The following is a 22,240-nucleotide window of genomic DNA, read 5'->3' on the forward strand; positions in this document are numbered from 1 at the left end:
TAGAAAAATCAGAAGTTGAAGAAGAAAGCAAAGCCTTCACTACCGTAAGAGCATCTGATTCCAACACTATCTGATCATAACCCAGCCTCTTAATCCAACTCAGAACTTCTCTAATGGCAATTAGCTCAGCTGTTTTAGGAGAGAAGTAACCAAGGAGTCTATGTTGACAAGCGCCAACAAAAGAGCCATCATATGAGCGAAGCACTCCACCAACCCCAATGAAGCCATCAGGGAAGACTGCTGCATCTACATTAGCTTTCAAGAATCCTTGAAGCGGTGGAACCCAGAAATGTAACGGTGGAGGAGCTGGCACAGCATCAGAAGAACTGTCATCAACGTGTCGCGCATTACACCAATCGTAGAGGATTGTCCTAGCCCGATACACCACAGCAGCAGGGCTCGACCACTTCGAAGACCAGACCACATCATTCCTTGCCTGCCAAAGAGCCCAGCAGATCATTACCACCATAGCTTGGTCTTCCTTTCTCACCAGCTGCAAAACTGAGCACAACCATGCCAAAAATGACGCTGACTGAGGAAAAAGCCATCCAATCGAAGACGCAAGCCATACCCTCCTGGCAAAAGGGCATGTAACCAGCACATGGAGCACAGATTCACTAACAGAATTACATAAAGGACACGAATTATGCACAGGAACATGTCGCTGTTGAAGCAGCTGCAAAACTGGTATGGCATTATTGGCTGCCCTCCACACTAAGTCGCGACACTTAGGAGGAGCCCTGACGTTCCATAATTTCCGCCACATCGCACTAATATGACCTCCCACAACTCCATCCCCAATATTAGTTAGGAATTTATAAACTGATTTAACTGAATATTGACCCTTTGGCTCCAACTTCCAGATCAATCTGTCACTAGCAGCAAATCGAGGGAGGGGAATAGACAGTATGGCCTGCTGCTCTTCCATACTAAAAATTGAACGTAACAATGGCAAATTCCAAAAACCATTAATCATCAAATCATGAACAAAGTTTACCTGTGAGTTAACAGGCTGCGATGTTTGCACCCAGGAGGAAGGCAAATTTGGGATCCAAGGATCTTCCTAGACTCGAATTTGCTGTCCATTTCCAACTTTCCAACACATACCGGCCTTAATGTGATAAAATTAGCATCAGGAAAATAACGAGCTTTAATTAACCTTGCCACCAAAGAAGAAGGATTAGTCACAATATTCCAAGCTTGCTTTCCAACCATAGCCAAGTTGAACTCCCTTAACTTCTTGAAGCCCAACCCTCCAACAAATTTTGGTTGACTCATCCTATCCCAACTCATCCAATGGATTCCCCTTTCATGGTTAATACCTTTACCCCACCAAAACATATTCATCATCTGTTGGAGGTCGTGACAAAGAGTCTTAGGGATTAGGAACATGCTCATCACATAATTAGGAAGTGCTTGGAGCACTGTTCTTAGTAAGATTTCTTTACCTGCACGGGACAAGCAATGATGTTTCCAGGAGTTAAGTTTCTGCCACACCTTGTCCTTTAAAAAACCAAATATTTCCCTTTTGTTTATGCCCACCACTGATGGAAGACCCAAATATTTGCCCAAACTTGAATGCTCTTCCACGCCTAACACAGAGCACACACCAGCCCGATCATTCTGTCTCGTGTTCTTAGAGAAGCATATGGCAGATCTAGTGAAATTTATGAGCTGCCCAGATGCCTGTGCATAAGTAGAAACCACCTCCTTCACAACCTGAGCTTCAGCAGCAGTGCTATGGAAGAAAATCAAGCTATCATCGGCAAAGAAGAGATGAGTTATCTCAGGGCATCTCCTAGCCACCCGACAACCATGTAAAGCCGAACTAGTCACCTTGTGCGATATAAGCTGTGAAAGTCCCTCAGTACACAAGATAAATATATATGGGGACAAGGAATCTCCTTGCCGCAATCCTCGTGTAGGCATAATTGGACCCAATTCCTTCCCATCATGAACAATATGATAGCTGACTGAAGTAATACAGTGCATGATCACACTCGTCCACTGTGTTGAGAAACCCATTTTATCCAAGACATCCGAAACATAATTCCACTCCATACGATCATATGCCTTGCTAATGTCCATCTTTAAGGCACCATAACTCTCACGACCATAGCGCTTGCCTTTGAAAAAGTGCATAAGCTCGAAGGCAATTATAGTATTATCATGGATGCTTCTCCCGGCAACAAATGCCGACTGTGATGGAGAAATAATCCGAGGCAGTAGCCTTTTAAGTCGATTTGCAACCATCTTGGACATTATTTTATAAAAGACATTACACAAAGCTATTGGCCGCAAATCCCCCATCGTCCCAGGAATTGTCTTCTTTGGAATCAAAACTAATGCTGTTTCATTTAACTCTACCGGGAATGTACCGACAGCCAACATTGAAATACAAGTAGATGAAACATCAAACCCAATAATATCCCAGTGATATTGGAAAAAACCTGGGTTGAACCCATCGAGACCAGGTGCCTTGTCCGCCTGCATGCTAAACACTGCTGCACGGGCTTCCTCAGGTGAATAAGGAGCAAGAAGAAAAGCATTATCTTCCTCAGTAATACAGTGAGGGATATGATCAATAATAGGCTGAGTATCACCCGAATTTGCCTGGAAGATATCCTGAAAATAATCAACAATAAGAGTGTCGAGAGCTGGCCCCCTCTCATACCAAACCCCATTGCTGTCTTGGAGCCGATGAATCAGATTCTTCTTTTTTCTGTTTGTAGCCATTGCATGAAAGAATCTAGTGTTAGAATCTCCTTCTTTCAACCAAAAGACTTTGGCACGTTGCTTCCATTGTATTTCTTTATCCCTCAACGAGTCATGGTATCTCTTCTTAGCCTCCTCAAACTTGCGAACATCAGCCAACGAATGAGAACCCCGCAAGTGCTGCATATCTAACTTACACTGTACCAACTCCTGCTTATGTAGATTTCGAATGTCCAGCCCCTATCTATACAACAATTCTCCACACCGAAGTAATTTATTAAACACATCCACAGAGGCACTCGAATTCCAAACATTGGAGATCAACTCACGGCACTGCGGCTCTCTTCTCCAACTGTTCTCAAATTTAAATCTCCTGGCCAACTGGGTCGGAATAAAGAGACGTATCTCCAACAGTATTGGAAGATGATCAGATGAAGAAGCTTCCAACGAAGCCGCTCTAGCATGGGAAAACAAAGAATTAAATGATGGAGAGGTAAGAACTCTATCTAATTTTTCTTCAACCCACCGATCTGAGCCCCTACCAGTTTCCCAAGTAAATTTATATCCGCTCATGGGAAAATCACAGAGTCCCGCTGCCATTACAGCATTGCGAAACCCCTGAATCAATGCATTCGGTTGCCGTCTGCCTCCTTTCTTCTCATGATTATCTAGAATGTCATTGAAGTCCCCCATACAGACCCAGGGACGTGTGCTCATAGTTGCTAAATTCTGTAGTAAAGCCCAAGACTCCTGATGATGATTACGATTAGGATGTCCATAAAAGCCAGTTAGTCGCCAACTACCCACCGAATCTAAGTCAACCTCCACATCAATACATCTAGCCGATTGAAATAAAACATGCACAGAGTCAATAGCACGCCAAAGTAAAGCCAGACCACCACTATGCCCCACACAGTCTACAGAAACAAAATCATCATAACCCAATAAATTTTTTATTTCTTCAATCCTATTACGATAACAAAGAGTTTCAATTAAAAAAATAAAACTTGGCCTCTTTTCCCTAACAATTTCTTTTAGGAAACTAACTGCCCGTGGGTTGCCAAGCCCACGACAGTTCCAGCTAAGGCAACTCATTTCTCTCGACGGGCCTGGTCCCCAGAACCCGCCGATAACATATTTTTTGGTGCAGCCCTTGAAAGTGTAGAATCAGGTCCTGCATTTGTACCACCATCTTGGGCCCTCTCCTCATTTAATGCCTCCTCCATACGACGCCGCTTCAGGTCCACAATAGTAAGCCCAGTAGGAGATTGCATGGCTGGGTGTACATGGGAATTAACAGCATGTTGAGACAAAATAGGAGACTTAGCTAAAGCAGCTCCAGTAACCACTCCCTTATCTTTTTCAGAATTTGAATTTAAATTAGGCCCGTGATAAGCGGCATAATCTTGATCAGTTTCCATAGCTGAACCACTACTACCTTCTGATCGGAAAGACCTCCCCGGCGTACGAAGCCACCGTGAGCTCTTGTTCACCATTCCCCCTCTGCGAGGTTTAGCACGGATGTCCAGAGAATAGTTGCGAGGGGCCTGTCCTATAGGATAATGAATCAGTTGAGGGCAGAATCTATTTGTGTGGCCAAGGATACCACAGATCAAGCAGAACGTGGGCAAACGTTCATATTCAAACCTCGCCCAAAACCAACCTGCACCTGTTCTTCTCAAGTTGATGCCTTGCATCAGCGGTTTCCGAACATCCAATCTAACACGGATTCGAACAAATGAGTCGAACTCCCCAGTAAAATTGCGCTCATCTGAAGCAATAAACTGACCGACCTGATTGCCAATATCTTTAGCTACCCTTTCAGAATGAAACCCAGTCTGTAAATCAAAGATCTTGAACCAAATATAAATGTGATTAAGAGGGACCTCTGTAGGAGTAGAAAAACCTGACATACGTTCTATAATCAGAATCTGATTATCAAAGGTGCAAGGGCACATTTCCAGGGCACGGTGAATATCTACCTCATGAAAAAATTGAAACACATAAAGACCACCACCCAACTCCCTAACAGTCATCCCTTCACGGGGTTGCCACAGCTCGGCTAATGAAAAAGACATAGCATTATAGTTGATAATCCTCGCCGAAAGAAATCTGCCCACCAAACATAGCTCAAGATTGTCTCCTGCCCCCAACTCCTCTTGTTGATATTCAAGACCCATCTGACCACCGCCGTCCACCGATAAACCAGCCATCTCTACTGATAAAGTATCTCGATCCTCCATGACCTCCCCTTCCATAATATCGAAGTAGAAAGAACGAAAGAGAAAAAGGTTAAAACGGTGATGAAGAGAAAGAGAAGAGAATCAAAAATCAACAAACTCCTCACTGAGGAGACAAACCCTAACTCCTCACCGAGGAGACCTTTTGACTTCCCCATGTTACCGACAGAAGATGAGAGGTTTTTGCACTTCCTTTTCTTCTCGACTTAGTAATTGTTTTGACTAATCAACGAAAAATCTAAAATTTAAAAAGAATTTTAACCTTCACTAACAACTCATTAGTGATCATTCTATTAGATATATTATAAATGGTACAAGCTATAACAGCATTCATTCTGCTCTTTAAATAACGAAACAGTAACGGTAATGGTATTTCTCAAACCATTAATAAAAAAATATTTTAAGAATATTTTTGATCTAATTCAAAAAAAATAGTCTTATATTTTTTATATAATTCAAAAAAAATACTTTTAAGAATATTTTAATTATTTCTCAAACAATTAATAAAAAATAAAAGGAAGAATTTTTAGTTTGACAAGTCAAAATATAAAACTAAATTGTGAAATTTCAAAATGAAAACATATTAATTTTAATATAACTCAAGAATGAAAAAATAATAATTTACACTAAATAAAAACAATACAAAACAACTAATTGCAAGGAACATATTGGTAAGAGACAATTCCAAGTCTCAGAGAGCTAACGGTTAAATTAGTCGGCACCAGCTTCCCGGACAGGACTCACCATTTCAAAATGCCCATAGTATCTATATACATACATATCCAAAATATTTGACAAAATCTAAATAAAGGATTTGCTCCTTAAATATGCAAGCCAATATCCAAAACACTTGCTAATGAAAAATTTATCATGCAATGGCAAAAACAATGTGATTATGGAAACAGCACTTACAGTAAAATTAGCCCAGCAATAAAAGTGAATTGTATGCAGCTGCTTGTTTGATGACCAACACTATTCCTACTTTTTCTTTTAAATGACTAAAGAAACATGAGTCAAACAATGATTCAAGAGAGAGCTGTAAGCTGTCCAAGTGATGCACACCTGCATCTGTAAAACTTGAACAGGAAACGTACCTCAACCAAGGATAAAACGAACAGCGATTCAGAAAACTTGCACAGCACTATCCACTTGAACAGATGCCAATATCTGCTCTACAATAAACCAAAACTATGCATCCCTGCATGTTAGCATATACCGTAGCAGCATTCTCAACTGTTAATTAAATAGATATATAGAGTGATGGACATACTAGCTACATTTAACCTTGACGAACTTATTGTTCCCAATACAGTTGGCATTGTGTGAATAACATGCTTGAGTGTTTTCAACGCTCAACTTCATACACTTGTATTTCTCAAAGCCAATTCTAACAGCTAAGTTTAACAATGTTGGAAACCAGATTCAAATCATTTCTGTAGATGTCTTCCATGAAAATAACTGAACTAAAGATAAGTAGGAATACAGCAGCCAACAGTAAAGAAACTTCAAGAGAATTGTAAATAAGAGCTTCGTGAGTTCAGGGTCATGTATATGTCTCTTAATGCACGTGTATGTGGACACATATGCGCACAAGTTCTAGTATAAAATGCCAAAATGAGGGAAGAAATTATGTTACCTGTAACAGGAATTCAAACCAAGAAATTATTTCATAGTTGATTAAAATCAGCAAAAACAATCAGTTTGATACTTGTCTATTTGAAATAAAAGCTCTCGAGTGAGGTCTGACTAAAATTTAATATGATATCAAGCCATTTGGATTAGAAAAATTATGCGAAACTAATAAATCTGCGACGAAAGGGTTACTCGTGCAAGACGAGATTGAGTCGCCCGAAATACTAGAGAACCACAGTACCCGAAATACTAAAGAACCACAGTACCCGAAATACTAAAGAACCACAATATCTAAGGATCTGATCCTGAATTAGAAATTGTACTAATTCAGTGCAACAAGATCATAACGAGATGTTGCAAAATTGAGATCATAACGAGACGTAAAACTGAGTGAGGACGTGAACTGATCATGACCTAGAAATTGTACCAATTCAGTGCAACAAGATCAATTAGTTGCAAAATTGAGTGAGGACGTGAACTGATCATGACCTAGGAATTGTACCAATTCAGTGCAACAAGATCATAACAAGACGTTGCAAAATTGAGTGACAAGAATTAGCACGTCCCACATCGACAAATTATAGAATTATATATAATAATTAGTATAAAACTACTGAATTTGAATTGACCATTTTTGAATTAAATGAAAAGTGAATCTAAAAGTTATTTGTGTAAATTTAAGTCGAACTGTTACAATTGATATTAAAACCGAGCTATTACAATTGACATTAGAGCCGAGTAAATCTCCCATAGATGTGTCACGCTCTCCAGTATAGTTAAAAGGGATGTGTTGAGTCCAACATCATTTTATAATGTGGCAAGATCACACTCCTAACTCAAAGAAATTAGGTCTAACTCAAATTTAACAAGATCCCAGCAATTCCAAGCGTAGAAAATAAATTTACAGGAACAAAAACACATGTAGCTTTTACCTTCCTAGAAAGCTAGACAAATTATTCCTGCAAAACTGTTTCTAACAATTTCTCCTCATCAACTATAGGCTACAGAAAATGATGAAAACTATGCTAAAATACAACAGAGCAACTAAACATGGACATTGTTTTCTTTGTGCACCTTTTAGTTAGTTGCTGTGAATATGATACACTAAATCAACAAGAAGCTCAAAAGCAGGAGAATCTCCTGCTCTGATCCACATTCGTCTTGTAAGGGGTAGAGTTTAATTTAATCTCATAGCAGGAAACTGATTTATAAAGTGACGGGAGCTTTAGTCTTCAATTGCATGAGGAATTTTCTCCAGCAGCAATGGCCAGTCTTCCCCAAGCTGCTGTGGATTAAGCCCCATAGCAACTTTGAAGTCCAGCAAAGATATTGACAAATGGGATCTCTGCTCTTGCATTCCATCTAAGATTCCACTGCAATTTTGCAGCTGCATATGATGGCCTGTTACAAAACCATTAACAAGCTTCATATGAGAATTGCGCTTGTGGCTATTTTTTGACATCAAATCACATCCATGCCTTGCACCCGCGAGTTCAATACAAGACTTGATCAACCCTTTTAAGTAAACATCTAAACCAATGTTCAGCAAATTGGCAGAGTCCGCTGACACCTCATCAAGGCCCTGTGCTCTGGCAATTTGTTGCATTCTTTCTCGCAGCGACTGTGAGTCCAACAATCCACCATTATCATATGACCAAGAGTATCTATCATTGCTTGCTAAATGCAAAGATTTGCAGGCACCACCCACACTTACACTGCAAAATGGAATTCCAAGTGGAGCCACAAGTGAACTTACAGCAGATGATATCTCCTTTCTGCCTTCAACTACAGATACTTCACTCTCTGCATTATTCTGTACGGAAAATGAACCATCCGTTGACTGTTCTGAAAACAATAATTTGGTTGGGTGGTGAAATAAAACCTCCCCTTCTCTGTCTTCTTTTTCCAGGAGTACTTGATGATGCTGCACCAGCTTTGCTATGCCATCTTCTGAAGCTATGTTATCTCCTGTTCCTGTAACAGTTGGCCGATGAGAAGCAAACTCCGCCTTCCCATTTGGAAAAGTGTGGGACCCATTACTTGTAGATTTTGGAACCTCCTTATCATGACTCAATGGCGGTGAGATTTTGGCATTCCAAGCATTTTTTAAAATTGAACATATAAATTGATTATGAAATGGAATATTATCTCTTCCAAGAAGCCGAAAACATAGCTTATTGAACTGAACCTTACTCAGCTTCAAACTCAAGAATTTATTCAAATAATAGAAGTATAATTTTGTCCTATCCATCCCAATTTTCTTGACTATCTGAGTTTTCATCTCCGTGAGATTTACCCGCGAATGCTGATTCCACCGTTGCATTTCTTATAACATAGTCATCAACAACAGTACACAAAACAGTAAACGCAAACCCTAACTAAATTAGGGTTATTTCACTCTCTTTCCAAAATCCCATTTTCCACAACCCTAAAAATAACATGACCACAACTTCAAGAAAACCCATCAATGCCGATACAAAATACATCCTTTAAACAGGTCTGAGGGCTCAACAAACAGCGGAAATTACAACTTCCCCTCTAAAAAATTCAAGTTAAGAAAACAAACCACAAACCCTAGCCATCTTCATAGCTGGAGTATGCAACTTCACATAACCCTTTGTTCCTCCAATTACAACTTGCCAAATTTGTAATGATAACCTCAATATAACAGAACCAAAAGTCCTCCGTTTATTCAAATTACAAAGAAGTTAAGAGCAGAGTTACTTGTTAGAGATCAGGGCCGCAGCCCTCTAGAGCTCAGAGCTCACTTTAACGGATTTTCAAATTGAACTACAAATTGAGCAACAGAGGGGAAAGGAGCCAAGAGTTGATAGAGAGAGAGAGAGAAACATACAGACACAAAAGGCTCTAACCTGTTTGGAAGTGGAGAAAGTGGAAGAAATTGATATGCAGTAGCATCCTCTTCCTCTTCCTCTTTCTCAAATGCATTCAACTAAACTTTCTTCTTCTCTTCCTCTTCTCTCTCTGCAGAATCAATCCCCTCTGCAATTTCAATTCATTTTCTGCTCACTCTCGAAATTCCTTCTCGTGGATTGTTGGGGTTTGACATTTTATTCTAATTTTCGAAATAAATAAATTAATAAAATAGAACCCTTCATCGATCTCTCCCTTCGTCTTGGCCTAATTTTCTTCCCTTTTTCCTTTTTGTTTCTTTTAGTTTATACTTTCGTTATTTTCTATTTTGGGGTGATAAAGTATACTCTTATAACTCTTAACTTTTCATTTGGAACCAACAATTATGCAAAATTTTTATTATATTATATTTAATTCAATTTTAATCCTTAAATTCGTATAAAATTTTATATTTTGTGTGATTGAGTCGAAGAAAATTTTATTAAATTTAATAAAATTTGTGATGAATTCTATGAAAGTTATAAAATTAAATTAAATGATAAATATTTGAAATTATAAAATTGAATTATTAGGGATTATAAATATTTATTAATTATGAATCTATTTATAATATTCTTCTATTTATTAGTATTATTATTATTATTATATCTAAATAATTATATATTATATTTTTTATAATTCTCTTATTTATAATGAATAAATTTATTTTTTAATTAAAATATTCATATTAATAATTCTCCTTGTAATAAAAAACTATTTTTTATTTTAATATTTTTATTTTAAAAAATTTTAAAATCTTAAATGAAAAAGGCGTCTATATATTTTCAATTACGATAAGGGAAATTAATTATTTGATTATAAAATTTATTAGTTAATTTTTTATTTTAATAAATATATTAAAATATTTTTAATATTTTAAAAAATTTATTAATTAATTTTTTTAATTAATTTTAAGAGTTAAATATTAAAAAAATTTAAAATACTTTTAATATAGATAAATTAATTAATAGATATTTTAAAAATATAATAAATTAATTAATAAAATTTTTAAAATAATAAAAATTAAATATTAAAATACTTAATAAAATGAGTAATTAGTACATTTTTAAAAATATTAAAAATATTTTAATATTTTTTAAAATAAAAAATTTAATTAATAAATTTTATTATATTATAAAAATTAAATAATAATTTTCTCCTATATTAATATCTAGCTCTTAGTTCTAATTCGGTAAATAACTTTCGACGCAAATTTTTCTCTATGGTCCCTCGATACTCTCGCCTTATACTTTCACATTTTCCTCTTTTTTAAATCTAACATCTTGTTTTCCTTTCTCACAAAAAATGATCTGCGTCAATTGACTATTGATAAAAAAAATATATATATTGTTATCCCTATTAAAAATTCTGAAAATATTTCGATCGTCATTTATGATTTCTGTACGGTGGAGATGTTTCTCACATACAATCCAATCAATTTTCAGAATATGCAGACTTTTTTAACAGATTTATGGCGGCAATCCTCGAATTGTTATTGTATTGAAGGATTTGGTTCCTAGTTACAAGTCGTACATTTTATTTTTGATGGAAACAAAAACTCTTAGTTCTCGTATGAAATTTTTTCGTAATTTTTTATATTTTGATGGTTGCTTTTTAGTCAATAGACAAGAATTGGGAGGAAGTCTTTCTTTAATGTGGAAGAGTCGTGAGTTTGTTTTTGTTGTTGACTTTTTTTTAAATTTTATTTATTCGGTTGTTTCGAAAGGTAATATTCAATGGATGTTTACTAGTTATTATGGGTTTCTGAAATCGTAACGACGACGTCAGTTTTTGAATGTTATTCGACCTTTATCTCGTAAAAGTTTTCTTTCGTGGTTTTGTTCGAGAGATTTTAATGATTTATACTCGAGAGATGAGAAAAAATATGGAGTATTTTTGACAAATTATCTTATATAAGGGTATAGACAGGTATTTGAAAAGTATTTTTGCCAAATTATTTTATATAGAATTTGATTTTGAATAATTGTAAATTTTTATTAAACTCTAAAACTAATATTTATGTTAGATTGGTTTATCGTGATGCTATTATGCTCATATTTTAACTAGAGAATCTAATTATATCTGATATTTTTTTTGTTTGATGAAATTTTATTGATACAATAAATAGTTTTACTTAAAAAATAAATCTAGCTATGCTATTTTGTATATTTATTTTTTTATTACATTTCCAATCTCAACCCATGCATTTTGCCGGATTCACTATTGTTTATTTATCATTTTATTACACGTCCGTCATTTCACATAGACAAATATATATGAAATCATGATGATATAATACGATTTTTCATAGATTTGAACATGTAGTTACACCCTAATACTAATCGAAATTAACTCATTACATATTTAAATTAAAATTAAAATAAATATTTAAATTAATAAAAATTATAATAATTAAATATAAATTAATAATATTATTAATAATTTATAAAAAAATAATAAATCACTGAGTTATTTTTATTTAATAACTGACCAAGTTATTGTATTTCAATAAATATTTCTTATTGAACTACAAAATAATAAGTCCCATGTATATTAAAATTTGATTTTATTATCTAAAATTTAAAATTATAAATATAAATGTGAATTAACATACATATTTTTAATAAATAAGAGAAAAAAAAAATACAAAGGTAAAGAAGAAACTTAAAGAAGCAAAACAGCCTATCTATGAGGAAGATTAAAGAGTTAAAACCTCTTTGGCTATCCAAAGAAATGATGATAATAATCATAATAATACAATGAAAGAAAGAAAACAGAGAGAAGCTCAAGAATTAAGAGGGAGAGAGAGAGACAAATAAAAAAGAAAAAAGTAATAAAAAAAAATGAGATAGAGAAAGGGAGAAGGAAAAGGAGGTGTTTGGGTGGGTGGGAATCAATGAAGTTGTCCTTCCATTCTTCTCTGAAGTAGAGAAGTTATAAATCTCTTTACACTGAATCATCTCTTACTTTTTCCTCCTGAACTTCGCCTTATAAAAATCTTGGCAAGAATCATCTGAGAGCACCAAATACACAATGTCGAAAAGAGCGCCTGCGCTGAATCGTTTACAGCCATCAGACAAGTTCTTACACAAAATAATTGAGCAGAAATACTTTTCTCTATATATCAACCTTCATATGGTTAAAATTCAGAAGGTATAGACTCCATTTTAGAAAATCATACACACTACAAAAACTAATAAATATAACAGAGTATTCAGATGATCACTGAGTTCAGAACGGTAATCAAAGCACATGTTTGCCTATCATCACACAAGAGAACCAAATCCTGACAAAAAAATACTCTTAACTATTTGCTTTTTTACAGGAGAAGTATATAGTGATATTGAAATGCAAGCTGTCAAGACACAAATGCCCACTGTTAAATGGGGAAAGAATATTAAATCAGTGCACATCATCATGTGTTTCAGGGGCTCAATCCACACAAACGTGTACATTTGTTGTCTTTTTCATTATTACTACGAGCTCAAGCAACAATGCTGGTAACAATTCGTGTCATGTTCCAATTAAAAAGTATTGCTCAAGTGTTACCTGTAAAAGAGATGCATCACAGTGGCCCAATCTTCTAAACATTTAGTGCTTTTTGTGGATCAAGTTGTCCACTGCAGTAACTGGAGGGAACTACAGACAGCTCCTGCCTTCCTTTCCACTCTTCACCAGGTTTCAAAGTAATGGGGTTTTCTAAACAAGCAGCCTGTACACAAAGCATATGCTTGTAGTCATCATCACCAAAATCAGGCATTGCCTTTGCTTTCTTATCCCAGGGATTCCAGACCACTGCAGGTGAAAATAACTACACTAATAACCACTAGGAGCATTCAAGTTTTTACACAAAACTTATCTCACATATTCAAGCAATTCATGTTCAGCAGCCATAGTTGACCAAACGGACACATTTGTGATATATGGGGCAAACCTTAAACATAAAGTCACTTTAAAGCAACATGAATGGGACATTGGTGTCATTGTAATTATGGGACCATATTCCACAGAACATGGGATATTCAAGATGATAGATTGCAGGTCTTCTTTGCACCAACAGTTGAATGACAAGAAATGAAACTTGAAACGGATGACCCTATAACCTTTCCAAGTGTCTAAACCAACAACAACGAATTCAGAATTCAGAAGTTTGATAAATTGAGGCAATGGAAGTACGAAAAACAAACTGCTCATGCATTGAGGGAAAAAAATCCATATTTCCCAAATATGGGCACAAATTCAGAATCCTTTTTTTCTTCAGTCTACACAACCCTATGTGAAATAAAACTGTTATAATAAATACTTAAAACAACCCTTTCACATGAAGAGCAAGTCAGCAGGCTAGCTTTTAAACACACAAGTTTGAGCATAATAAATTACTACTAAAGGAGGGACCATGCTAGTGAACGGGATATTATCAAAGGCAATCTTTTCATATAGAAGTTGAAATATGGGTTACATTCTGTTAAAATGTAGTGAATACTTAGTTCTCCAAACAGGAGGGCACTTCACTTTTAGTAACATGCTAACTTGTGATGTCAATTGAGGTCTGTCCCACTTATCTGCACCTTAGAATTGCAAGACAGATAGCTCAAAGGCTCAAGGTAAGGAAATTAGGCCAAGTCAGTATTCTGTTATTTTCGTTCCCAATAACACCAAGCATGAAATTAACCCGCATATCCTCACATTGAAATGGATTGCTAGAGACATCAATGGAATGTTAAATAATTCATGCACACAGGTTTAGGCTGCTCACCTGCATCAGGAAGTCCATCTTTCCGCAATACAAATGTTCTTTTCCTTTCGTGGTCCAGAACAGCAATTTTAGTAGGTGTGCTGAGGTATAATTTATCTACCTTTAACATGAAAAAGGGAGACAAAAGTTAATTAAGAGCACTTGCATGAACAGAAACCAAAAGAGTTGTGATAAAAACAGTAATATCACTATGAAGCCGTATACTAACTTCTGATTCAAATGTGATTGCATCCCCTTGTTCAGTGAATCGCTCTCTATCCTTTAAGTTATCCAGGTAATCCAGCGTTTCAAGTCCTTCTACACGCACTTCACTAGACAAAAGCATAGTGGGTCTAAATGATACAGATGCAGAAGAAAAAGTCCAGCAAAAAAAATCATATCATAAAATTTCTAATTACATTGCTTTGGTACTTTACTGTTCATGCAACTGTAGCATTTCTGAAGTTTAGGGTTACCTATATCTGTTTTGTAATGTAATTTTGGATGGTTGAAATTTTTGTCTGAATCTGATTTGTCAGGGTTTCATGTTAGAAATTGGGGCTGTTGCAGCTGAATTGGAAAAGATATTGCATGTTTATTATGCCACTTCCCTGGTACTCTCTCCTGTTCACCAGAGAATAAGCCTAATGGCTAAGGTTTTATCTCTTAGTAGTTTGTTTCCTCATATAGTTGTCTAGACTCTTTACAACTTAAGCAGACTAAGGGTTTTGTTTGAAATCACTAACTAATAAAGAACATAAATCATGTAGTATCCAGAAATCTATTTCCCAATATCAAGTTGTTGTCTAAATTATTAATAAATCAAATGATGTCAACACTTCCACTTAAACGTTGATGCATAATATATGTTCACCAAACTACAGCAAGTGAAAGATAAATCTGGTGCATAGTAAAGCACCACAATTTATATATATATATATATATATACAGACATACTGAACTCCATCCTCAGACTTGTCTCTTGCAAATCTCTTAAAGATATTGTAACCAAGTTAAGTACCAATGCTCCTATCCATTAAAAAGACCATTTGCAAGAATATTGAGATGATTAACAATGGAGAATAAACCTAATACCACTTAATACATACTTGCTCCGTGTAAAATTAGTACACTGCACCAGTGAAGCATCTACTAAGTACTTAATACTAATATTGTCAGCCAAATGATTCCTGAGGGAACAAGAACTTCTCTTAGCAATTTTATTACTTGTCACCATAAAATTCAACTTGAGCTTTACATTGTGCTTCTAACAAATGTTTTAAAGGCACCCATGACCTGCCTCCTATAGATACTTAAATGGCATCTAGTGAACAGTCTATTGCTCCAATGCTAACTAAAGTGAGAACTCCCTGATGAAATTGCAATACGTAACACTTGCCTGCATGACTTTAGGTTGACCAGTTCCCAAGTTTCTCTGAATATAAGCCTTTCACATTCAATCTTAGTGGGTCATGCACTAAAACTAGCTAAGCAGTCAACTATTCGACGTGAAATCAAATGGTGTTGGTTGAGCTTTCAAGAAAAAACATGCAATGATGCACATCAACATAAATGCATACATATATCTGTGTGCTTGTTGTTTGAATTAAAAGATGCATCAAAACCTATGGTGAGTACTACGTCCATTCTCCACATATAAAAATGATGCTTTAACCAAGGCCAGACAACTAAGAAACATAGAAGAGGTCTAAGATGGCTGAAACAAATTGATCTTATCAAAGAACCTGATATCAGTAACATAAAGATTGTTGTGATAGGCAAACGTAAAGGTGAACGACTTCCCATCAGTGTTTGTATTTCGAATTCGTGAGGTCAACATCAAATCTCCTCCAGGCCCCAGAGTTATCCTTAGACGAAACTCATATCTGCAGATAATGATTGTAATGCAACCTAAATCACTTAATTTGAATTAATGAATTTAAATATCTTAGCATAATAGACAAATTCAATTTTCTCTGGTTAGCCTTAGACAAAACTCATATCCGCAAATAATTAATCTAATCATTTAATTAGATTAACAAATGTAATACCTTAGCACAATAAAATTATCTTCTATGTTTTAAATGCATCTTATACTATAAGGTAATATTATTATCCCTTTTCAACTACATTCAGTCTAAAGAAGTGCAAAACATGGAATTCAAGTAATTTGATTGCTGTTTTGATAATGAAAATATCATCTAAGAAAAACATGATCAATTGAATTATATAAAATTTCAATCTCGATTTTGTGTCACACACCTGTGAGGCCAGATTTTTGCATCTTCTTCAGAATGCTTAAGTATCAAGTCAATGAATGCTTTGTTGGAAGTATTTGTTGGAAAAGGAGGGGGATCATTATCAATACTCCAAAATCTGTTCCTTGCAAATCCATGACGTTCAAGAGCACCAATACCAAACTGCATAAGCCATCCAATATTACATTGAAAATATAATTTAAAGGAAAATCATAATCAATTCAAAAAAGTAAAGCACATACTTGAGGAAAGCATAATGGGATACCTCCACGGATAGCCTTTGGAGGCTTAAATATAGCCTGCACAAAGAACTAACATAGTTTAGAACTATGAAATTGCATGCAAAACCCAAGCAAGAAAATTGTCATATATATAATATTTTGGTAGCATTTTTTAGTACAACATCCATATTAAATCCAAGAATAAGTAATACTGCATATATTAATGAAGCTACAAAGTCTATTTTATGCAGAGATGAAATCGACTTAATATATATGGCCTGGAAAAGTGTGAGAAAAAATGTATACCAGATCTTGAAGTTCAATAATCTCAAAATAGAATCTAAGTTGTAGCAACCAATCCTTTTTTATCAACTACACAACAAATCAGCATCAAAATGGGTGAAAATTTTTTTGCATTAATAGAAATATTGGAGAACTTACAGTAAAGAGTTCCTATGTGAGTCCTGCCAAGAATAGAGGGAAAAAAAATTTTCCACGTGTGGAGTACCTTTTTTGATTCCATTTTCAACTATGGACAGCTTGATGAAGAGAGGATATCATTAGGTCAATTAGGTGAGTTACATGGTCGAGGGAAAAGGAAAATGTCAGTCATCATTGTTCTTTGAAGAGGTTTGAAATCAGTGAAGCAACTTGGGACCATTTGGAGTGAGAAAATATATATATATATACATGAGACCTAGATCCTATTATATGTTAACTGACATTTTTGTTGATGATTGTACAGTATTGGGACAAGCATAAATTAACCATGCAATTTCAACTTTGTGAGATGTTTATGAAATTAATTGTAAGCAACAAGTTTTGATGAAGAGGCTATTTGGATTTCAAATCTTGCTTCTCCATCTCTTTCAACAAGAAACTAGCTTGGGAAATAAGTAAACATCAGAGTTGACAAGGGTAAAAATAAATAAATGGTGGATTTTTTTACAATACGATCTAGCTTTTCTGGCAATCCAATCAACTGTTTTTTTATTGCAGATCATATTTAATTTTATTAATCTTTTCCATATCAACATTACTTTTTAATCCAATTATAAACGTTCATATGGTTTTCACCTTTTGAGTGCCAAAGGGATGTGACTAATTCATAACCAGTTACTGCTCTGTACACACCAAATACACAACACAAAAGTTTGCAAAAAGTTTCAAACTCCAAAAATTGAGAACTTCTCAGAAAAAGGCATGTTACAAGTTAATCATCGCAATTATAATGGCGAACGACAATTGACAAATGCATCTCTATCCTTAGCCAACACAAAGATCTAGGGGAATCGTCTTTCAAAAGACAATTGCTGCACCATTTATACGCCATAAAGAATGGCTTCAACATTGACTCACATCGAACACACATATTCACACAAGTTTAAATTCACCAAGGTTCTTCAGCTATACAGCTTCTTAAGACAATTACAACTAAATTACATACCTTGCTACTAACAAAAAGCAATTCTTCCCGATGTTCATTCTTCCAAGATGTAACTTGACCTCCATACAAGTAGACCTGTTGACAAACAAAAGGTATAACAACCATAAGCCCCCTGACCAATATGCTTTCATAATGAGATCTCCACATCCTTTTTCATTCAATATTAGGAGAGAGAAAAACACATGAACATAGATAAAATAAGCGAAGCACTTATGATTTGCCTAGCAATAAAATAGAAGATATTAGAATGTCAAAGAAAAGTCATGAGAGTGGCAATAAAGATGGTCTGGACAAACACACCATGAAGCACATCCAAACAACAGCAGCATAGACCAACGATTATAAAGGAGAAAACAAAGTGATCAAGAAGGAGTTAACATTTACAAACCATTCTGAAAAATATACAACTAAATTGAGCAGACTACAACTAGATTGAGATTCAGCTGAGTGTGTGTGTGTTTGTGCACGGGTATCCAGACACGTGCTAAAATTACAATAGAGTGGTATCTCCTAACAGCCTTTTACAATTCACTAAGCACTCAAAATCCATGAAAGAGATCTCAAGTGTATCCAAGTTTCCTGTTTCTACATATACCCAACAAACCCAAATCTACTATTTAATAAAATGAGAAACAGGAAAGAAAAATATAAAACTCCGGGGCTGGATTCATTAATCACCAATAGAAGCCAACTGAAATCGAATTGCCGACACGCCAAAAATTAATCCTAATCCCAATAAATTGGCACAGATCTCAGCATAAGAACAAATTCATACACATCAACTTATCCTGAATCAAGCAGCATTAGTTGCAAGTAAAATTATGCAATGTTGATGAGAGAAACAAAAATGAGGAAATGGGTATCATTAGTTGGAGAAAATGAAAGAGAAAGAGATACCTCGGCAGAATGGCCGCGAACCTCACGCAAGATGACCTTGTCGAGGCCATTAACGCCCTTACAGTGCTCCACGTACTTCTTGTCTTCAGACATTTCTTCTCTTACAGAAAGTGTATGTATGTAATAAAATCGAGCAAATAAATCTGAAGGAATGTAAAGGGAGACAAAATAGAAGAAGGTGGAAAGAGTGAAGGAATATATTTTGATGGGAAATTTTGAAGGATGTTCTTCTCATCTCATCTTTCCATTTCTGAACGAGTTTACTGTTCGAACAGGCTGTTCTAATCTTTTTGCTTCTTATGAAAAATAAATTTATTTTTTATTGTTATTATTTTAGATCCAAATTGATCATTACGTAAGAAAATACAAATAAATCCATTTAAACTTGTGTACTTTAAATAAATTCTTTTTTTTTTTTGCCAGTTGTTGCATTTTTTATCAAATAAATTTTAATATAATAAACTATTTTTTAATAATAAAATATTATTTTTATAATTTCACAACTCCGGTTATTTGAGTGAGAAAAAATACTTTTATATTACAAAAAAAATTATTAATTAATTTTTTATTAATTTTAACATTAAAATATTATAAAAAATTTTAAAAACTAATTAATAAATATTAAATATTAAAATAATTAATAATAAAAAAATTAACGAAATAACTAATTAATAATTTTTAAAAGTTTAGAAATATTTTAAAATTAATGTATCATCTAATAAAAATTTTCATCATAATTAAAAGTTAGTGATGGCTAACATAGATCAATTTGAGGGAGACGGTTCATACCAAAGATTAAGAGGATAACGATGACAAAACCTTGAGTCTAGTGTTTCATCAAACACCTTTTGTGCACAGGACAGAACAAAGACCTTTGGTCAACAAGTCACATTTTGTTCAAAAGTCGAGCGTATATTGAAGAATCGCAATAAATTCGGTCGATGAGAATTTCGATTTCGATGGTTTAATCGCAACAAACTCGATTGATGAGAATTTCAATTTCGATGGTTTAAGTAGAGAAATATTAGAGATATAGAATTTTTGTGATCAAAATTATAATATTTTAATAATAAAATTTTCAAAATAATTTTAAGATAAATTAATAAAAAATTAAGAGTTTATACAATTTATTATAATTTATTTTTATATATTTATTTTGAATGTATCATGTGAGATAAGTTAATGTCTTCTCATATGACAAGCCATTTTATTTTTAAATTATGTTGCGCTTCATTCTTTATAAAATTAAATCAATAGTTGGGAGTTGGATGGAAAAGAGGTTTTTTGAGCTTGAATCTTGATTTAGGCGAACTAACGGTAAATAAATATCAAGTTAGTTTGTAGTTTTTATTTATTTTTAATTAATTAATAATATTTGGTAAGTTAATAAATATAAAAAATTAAATAGTCTAGAGAAAAATTTTAAGTAAAAGCATTTTTCTAAAAAAAAATTGTTACATAAATTATGTAAAATTTATTTCAAATTTAAAATTGATTGTAGATATACTTAAAAAATTAAATTTTTATTAAATTAAATATATAAAATATAAAATTTAATTAAATTTTACCTAAATTTTAAAAATTAGAATTTAATCAAATAATCTTTATCAAATTTCTTAGAAATAATGAAGTAAACTCGGTAAAAAAAGAGAAGTTTTAAGTAACATAATCGACACTCGTAAATTTAATCTGATGATAAATATGTATTAATAAATATAAAAAATTTCAAATTTTATTTTACCCATTTTCGATCCCCAATTAAGAAAAAAAAAATAATGTGATAGAAAAATTATAGGAGGCAATAATATTGAAGGCAAGTATTTCTAATGAATCAAGCACTCATCTCTGATTGCATTTATGGTGGAAGGCTTACAAAAACCAAACAGTTTTGAAGGCAACAATCGATTGAATTGAAACAAATTCAATCATTCAAACGCCAAAAAAAACACATGAATTCAAAGAGGCACTGCAACCAACAAAGCCTCATTTGGTGAGTGCAAAAGAACTAATCTTTCTACTCCCTTATTGCTCCTAATTCCTATCTTCATCAATCAGATCATCATGGCTAGAACCCATGCTGATGACAAAGCCGTCGCAACCATAGCAAGGCTGGTTCCAGTTCCACCATTGGCCCCAGAAGGAGAATCAGCGGCAGGACCATCTGCTGCATCTGGACCATCAGTCATGGGAGATGAGGCTGAAGAATCCGCAGGTGGGGAAGGAGATGTGGCTGGTGCAGGAGACGGAGAATCTGACAATGGTGAAGGAGCCTTGGCTGGTGAACCGGACTTGACAACAGAATCCGGCATTATTAGAGAGCTGACCTGAAGCACTGAAATATCATAAGGTTTAGAGGTAACAGACTTAACCAAATTTGAATTAAGATTGGATCCGGCAACGGCAGAACCAAAGGCAACCTGACCGCCACCCCTATCAGTCGCATTCAAAAACCCTTGTCTGCCTCTGGCTTGCCCAGTGGACTGATAAAGAGTGGTGAGAGTTGCACTTTTCTTTGCTATTTTTTTAAGCTTTGCAGCATCATAATAATCCAATATCACATGAAGACTCAAGACCCTCTTCTGCGCATCAGATGATAACCCATCAAGAGGTGATAAATTGCCATTATCAACAGCGAGGATGGTGATGCTTTTCCGGTGGTTAATGGTGTCAGCCAATTTGGTTCTTGATAACTTGTCATTGAAGTTGCTGAAATCTGAATGGTCGCTTAGGAGTTCGGTGACGTTAAATGCAGAAACAGTAAAGAAGAGAAGAAAGAAGGAGAAGAAGAGAGCAAATTGAGAAGAGAAGTTGACGAGCGGCATTGTTAACGTTAACTCTTCACAGGATCACACACACAGAGTCTACAGAAGAGATGAAGATGATGAAGATGAATGATAGAGAGTGAGGTAGAAGGGAACTTTTATATGATGATCGAGTGGACAAAAAACCAAGTCTATATTTGTCGAGAAGATGGATCCGCCGAGTTTGAGGGGATGTTTGGAGCGTGGTTGTGATCAGAAATAAGGGAGGAAATGATTGCCAGGTGCCAGATTTTCTCATAGTTTTTGCCCTGAAACTTAGATGCTCCATGTGTTTCAGTAGTTCAACGATTTCAGGACACTGATTTTCCTATCCGGAAGCAATTGTTTCCTGATATTATTGCATGGTACTAAAATACCTCC

At 34.7% G+C, this 22,240-nt stretch overlaps 4 protein-coding genes across 10 annotated transcripts; all 4 read right to left on the minus strand.

Annotated features, from left to right (window-relative positions):
* Positions 1 to 2,955: 2,955 nt before the first annotated feature.
* LOC122723476 lies at positions 2,956 to 3,810 on the minus strand. The gene has a single exon (XM_043955628.1). It carries the CDS (start codon positions 3,808 to 3,810, stop codon positions 2,956 to 2,958), a length of 855 nt encoding a protein of 284 aa, XP_043811563.1.
* A 4,002-nt stretch (positions 3,811 to 7,812) lies between these two features.
* Positions 7,813 to 8,910, minus strand: LOC110612632. The gene has a single exon (XM_021753408.1). The coding sequence runs from the start codon at positions 8,908 to 8,910 to the stop codon at positions 7,813 to 7,815; it is 1,098 nt and encodes a 365-aa protein (XP_021609100.1).
* Positions 8,911 to 12,198: 3,288 nt separating this feature from the next.
* On the minus strand, positions 12,199 to 19,363 carry LOC110612506 (putative glucose-6-phosphate 1-epimerase). 7 transcript variants are annotated; one of them, XR_006350541.1, is made up of 9 exons: positions 19,059 to 19,359; positions 18,162 to 18,236; positions 16,736 to 16,792; positions 16,498 to 16,655; positions 15,981 to 16,121; positions 14,465 to 14,567; positions 14,257 to 14,356; positions 13,050 to 13,212; positions 12,199 to 12,549 (listed from the first exon to the last, which is right to left on the minus strand). XR_006350541.1 is itself a non-coding variant. In XM_021753270.2 (9 exons), the coding sequence occupies exons 1-8, from the start codon at positions 19,149 to 19,151 to the stop codon at positions 13,084 to 13,086; spliced, it is 939 nt and encodes a 312-aa protein (XP_021608962.1). In that variant the 5' UTR covers positions 19,152 to 19,358; the 3' UTR covers positions 12,199 to 12,549; positions 13,050 to 13,083. The 7 variants fall into 7 exon arrangements, 5 of the variants coding, with proteins under 5 accessions (XP_021608962.1, XP_021608961.1, XP_043812151.1 ...); XR_006350540.1 differs by having other exon boundaries at positions 12,199 to 12,554; XM_021753270.2 differs by having other exon boundaries at positions 13,050 to 13,295; positions 19,059 to 19,358.
* A 1,746-nt stretch (positions 19,364 to 21,109) lies between these two features.
* On the minus strand, positions 21,110 to 21,996 carry LOC110612633 (fasciclin-like arabinogalactan protein 14). The gene has a single exon (XM_021753409.2). It carries the CDS (start codon positions 21,878 to 21,880, stop codon positions 21,110 to 21,112), a length of 771 nt encoding a protein of 256 aa, XP_021609101.1. The 5' UTR covers positions 21,881 to 21,996.
* Between the last annotated feature and the right edge of the window lie 244 nt (positions 21,997 to 22,240).

This window comes from Manihot esculenta, chromosome 4 (genome assembly GCF_001659605.2).
Source record: "Manihot esculenta cultivar AM560-2 chromosome 4, M.esculenta_v8, whole genome shotgun sequence".
Lineage (NCBI taxonomy): Eukaryota > Viridiplantae > Streptophyta > Magnoliopsida > Malpighiales > Euphorbiaceae > Manihot > Manihot esculenta.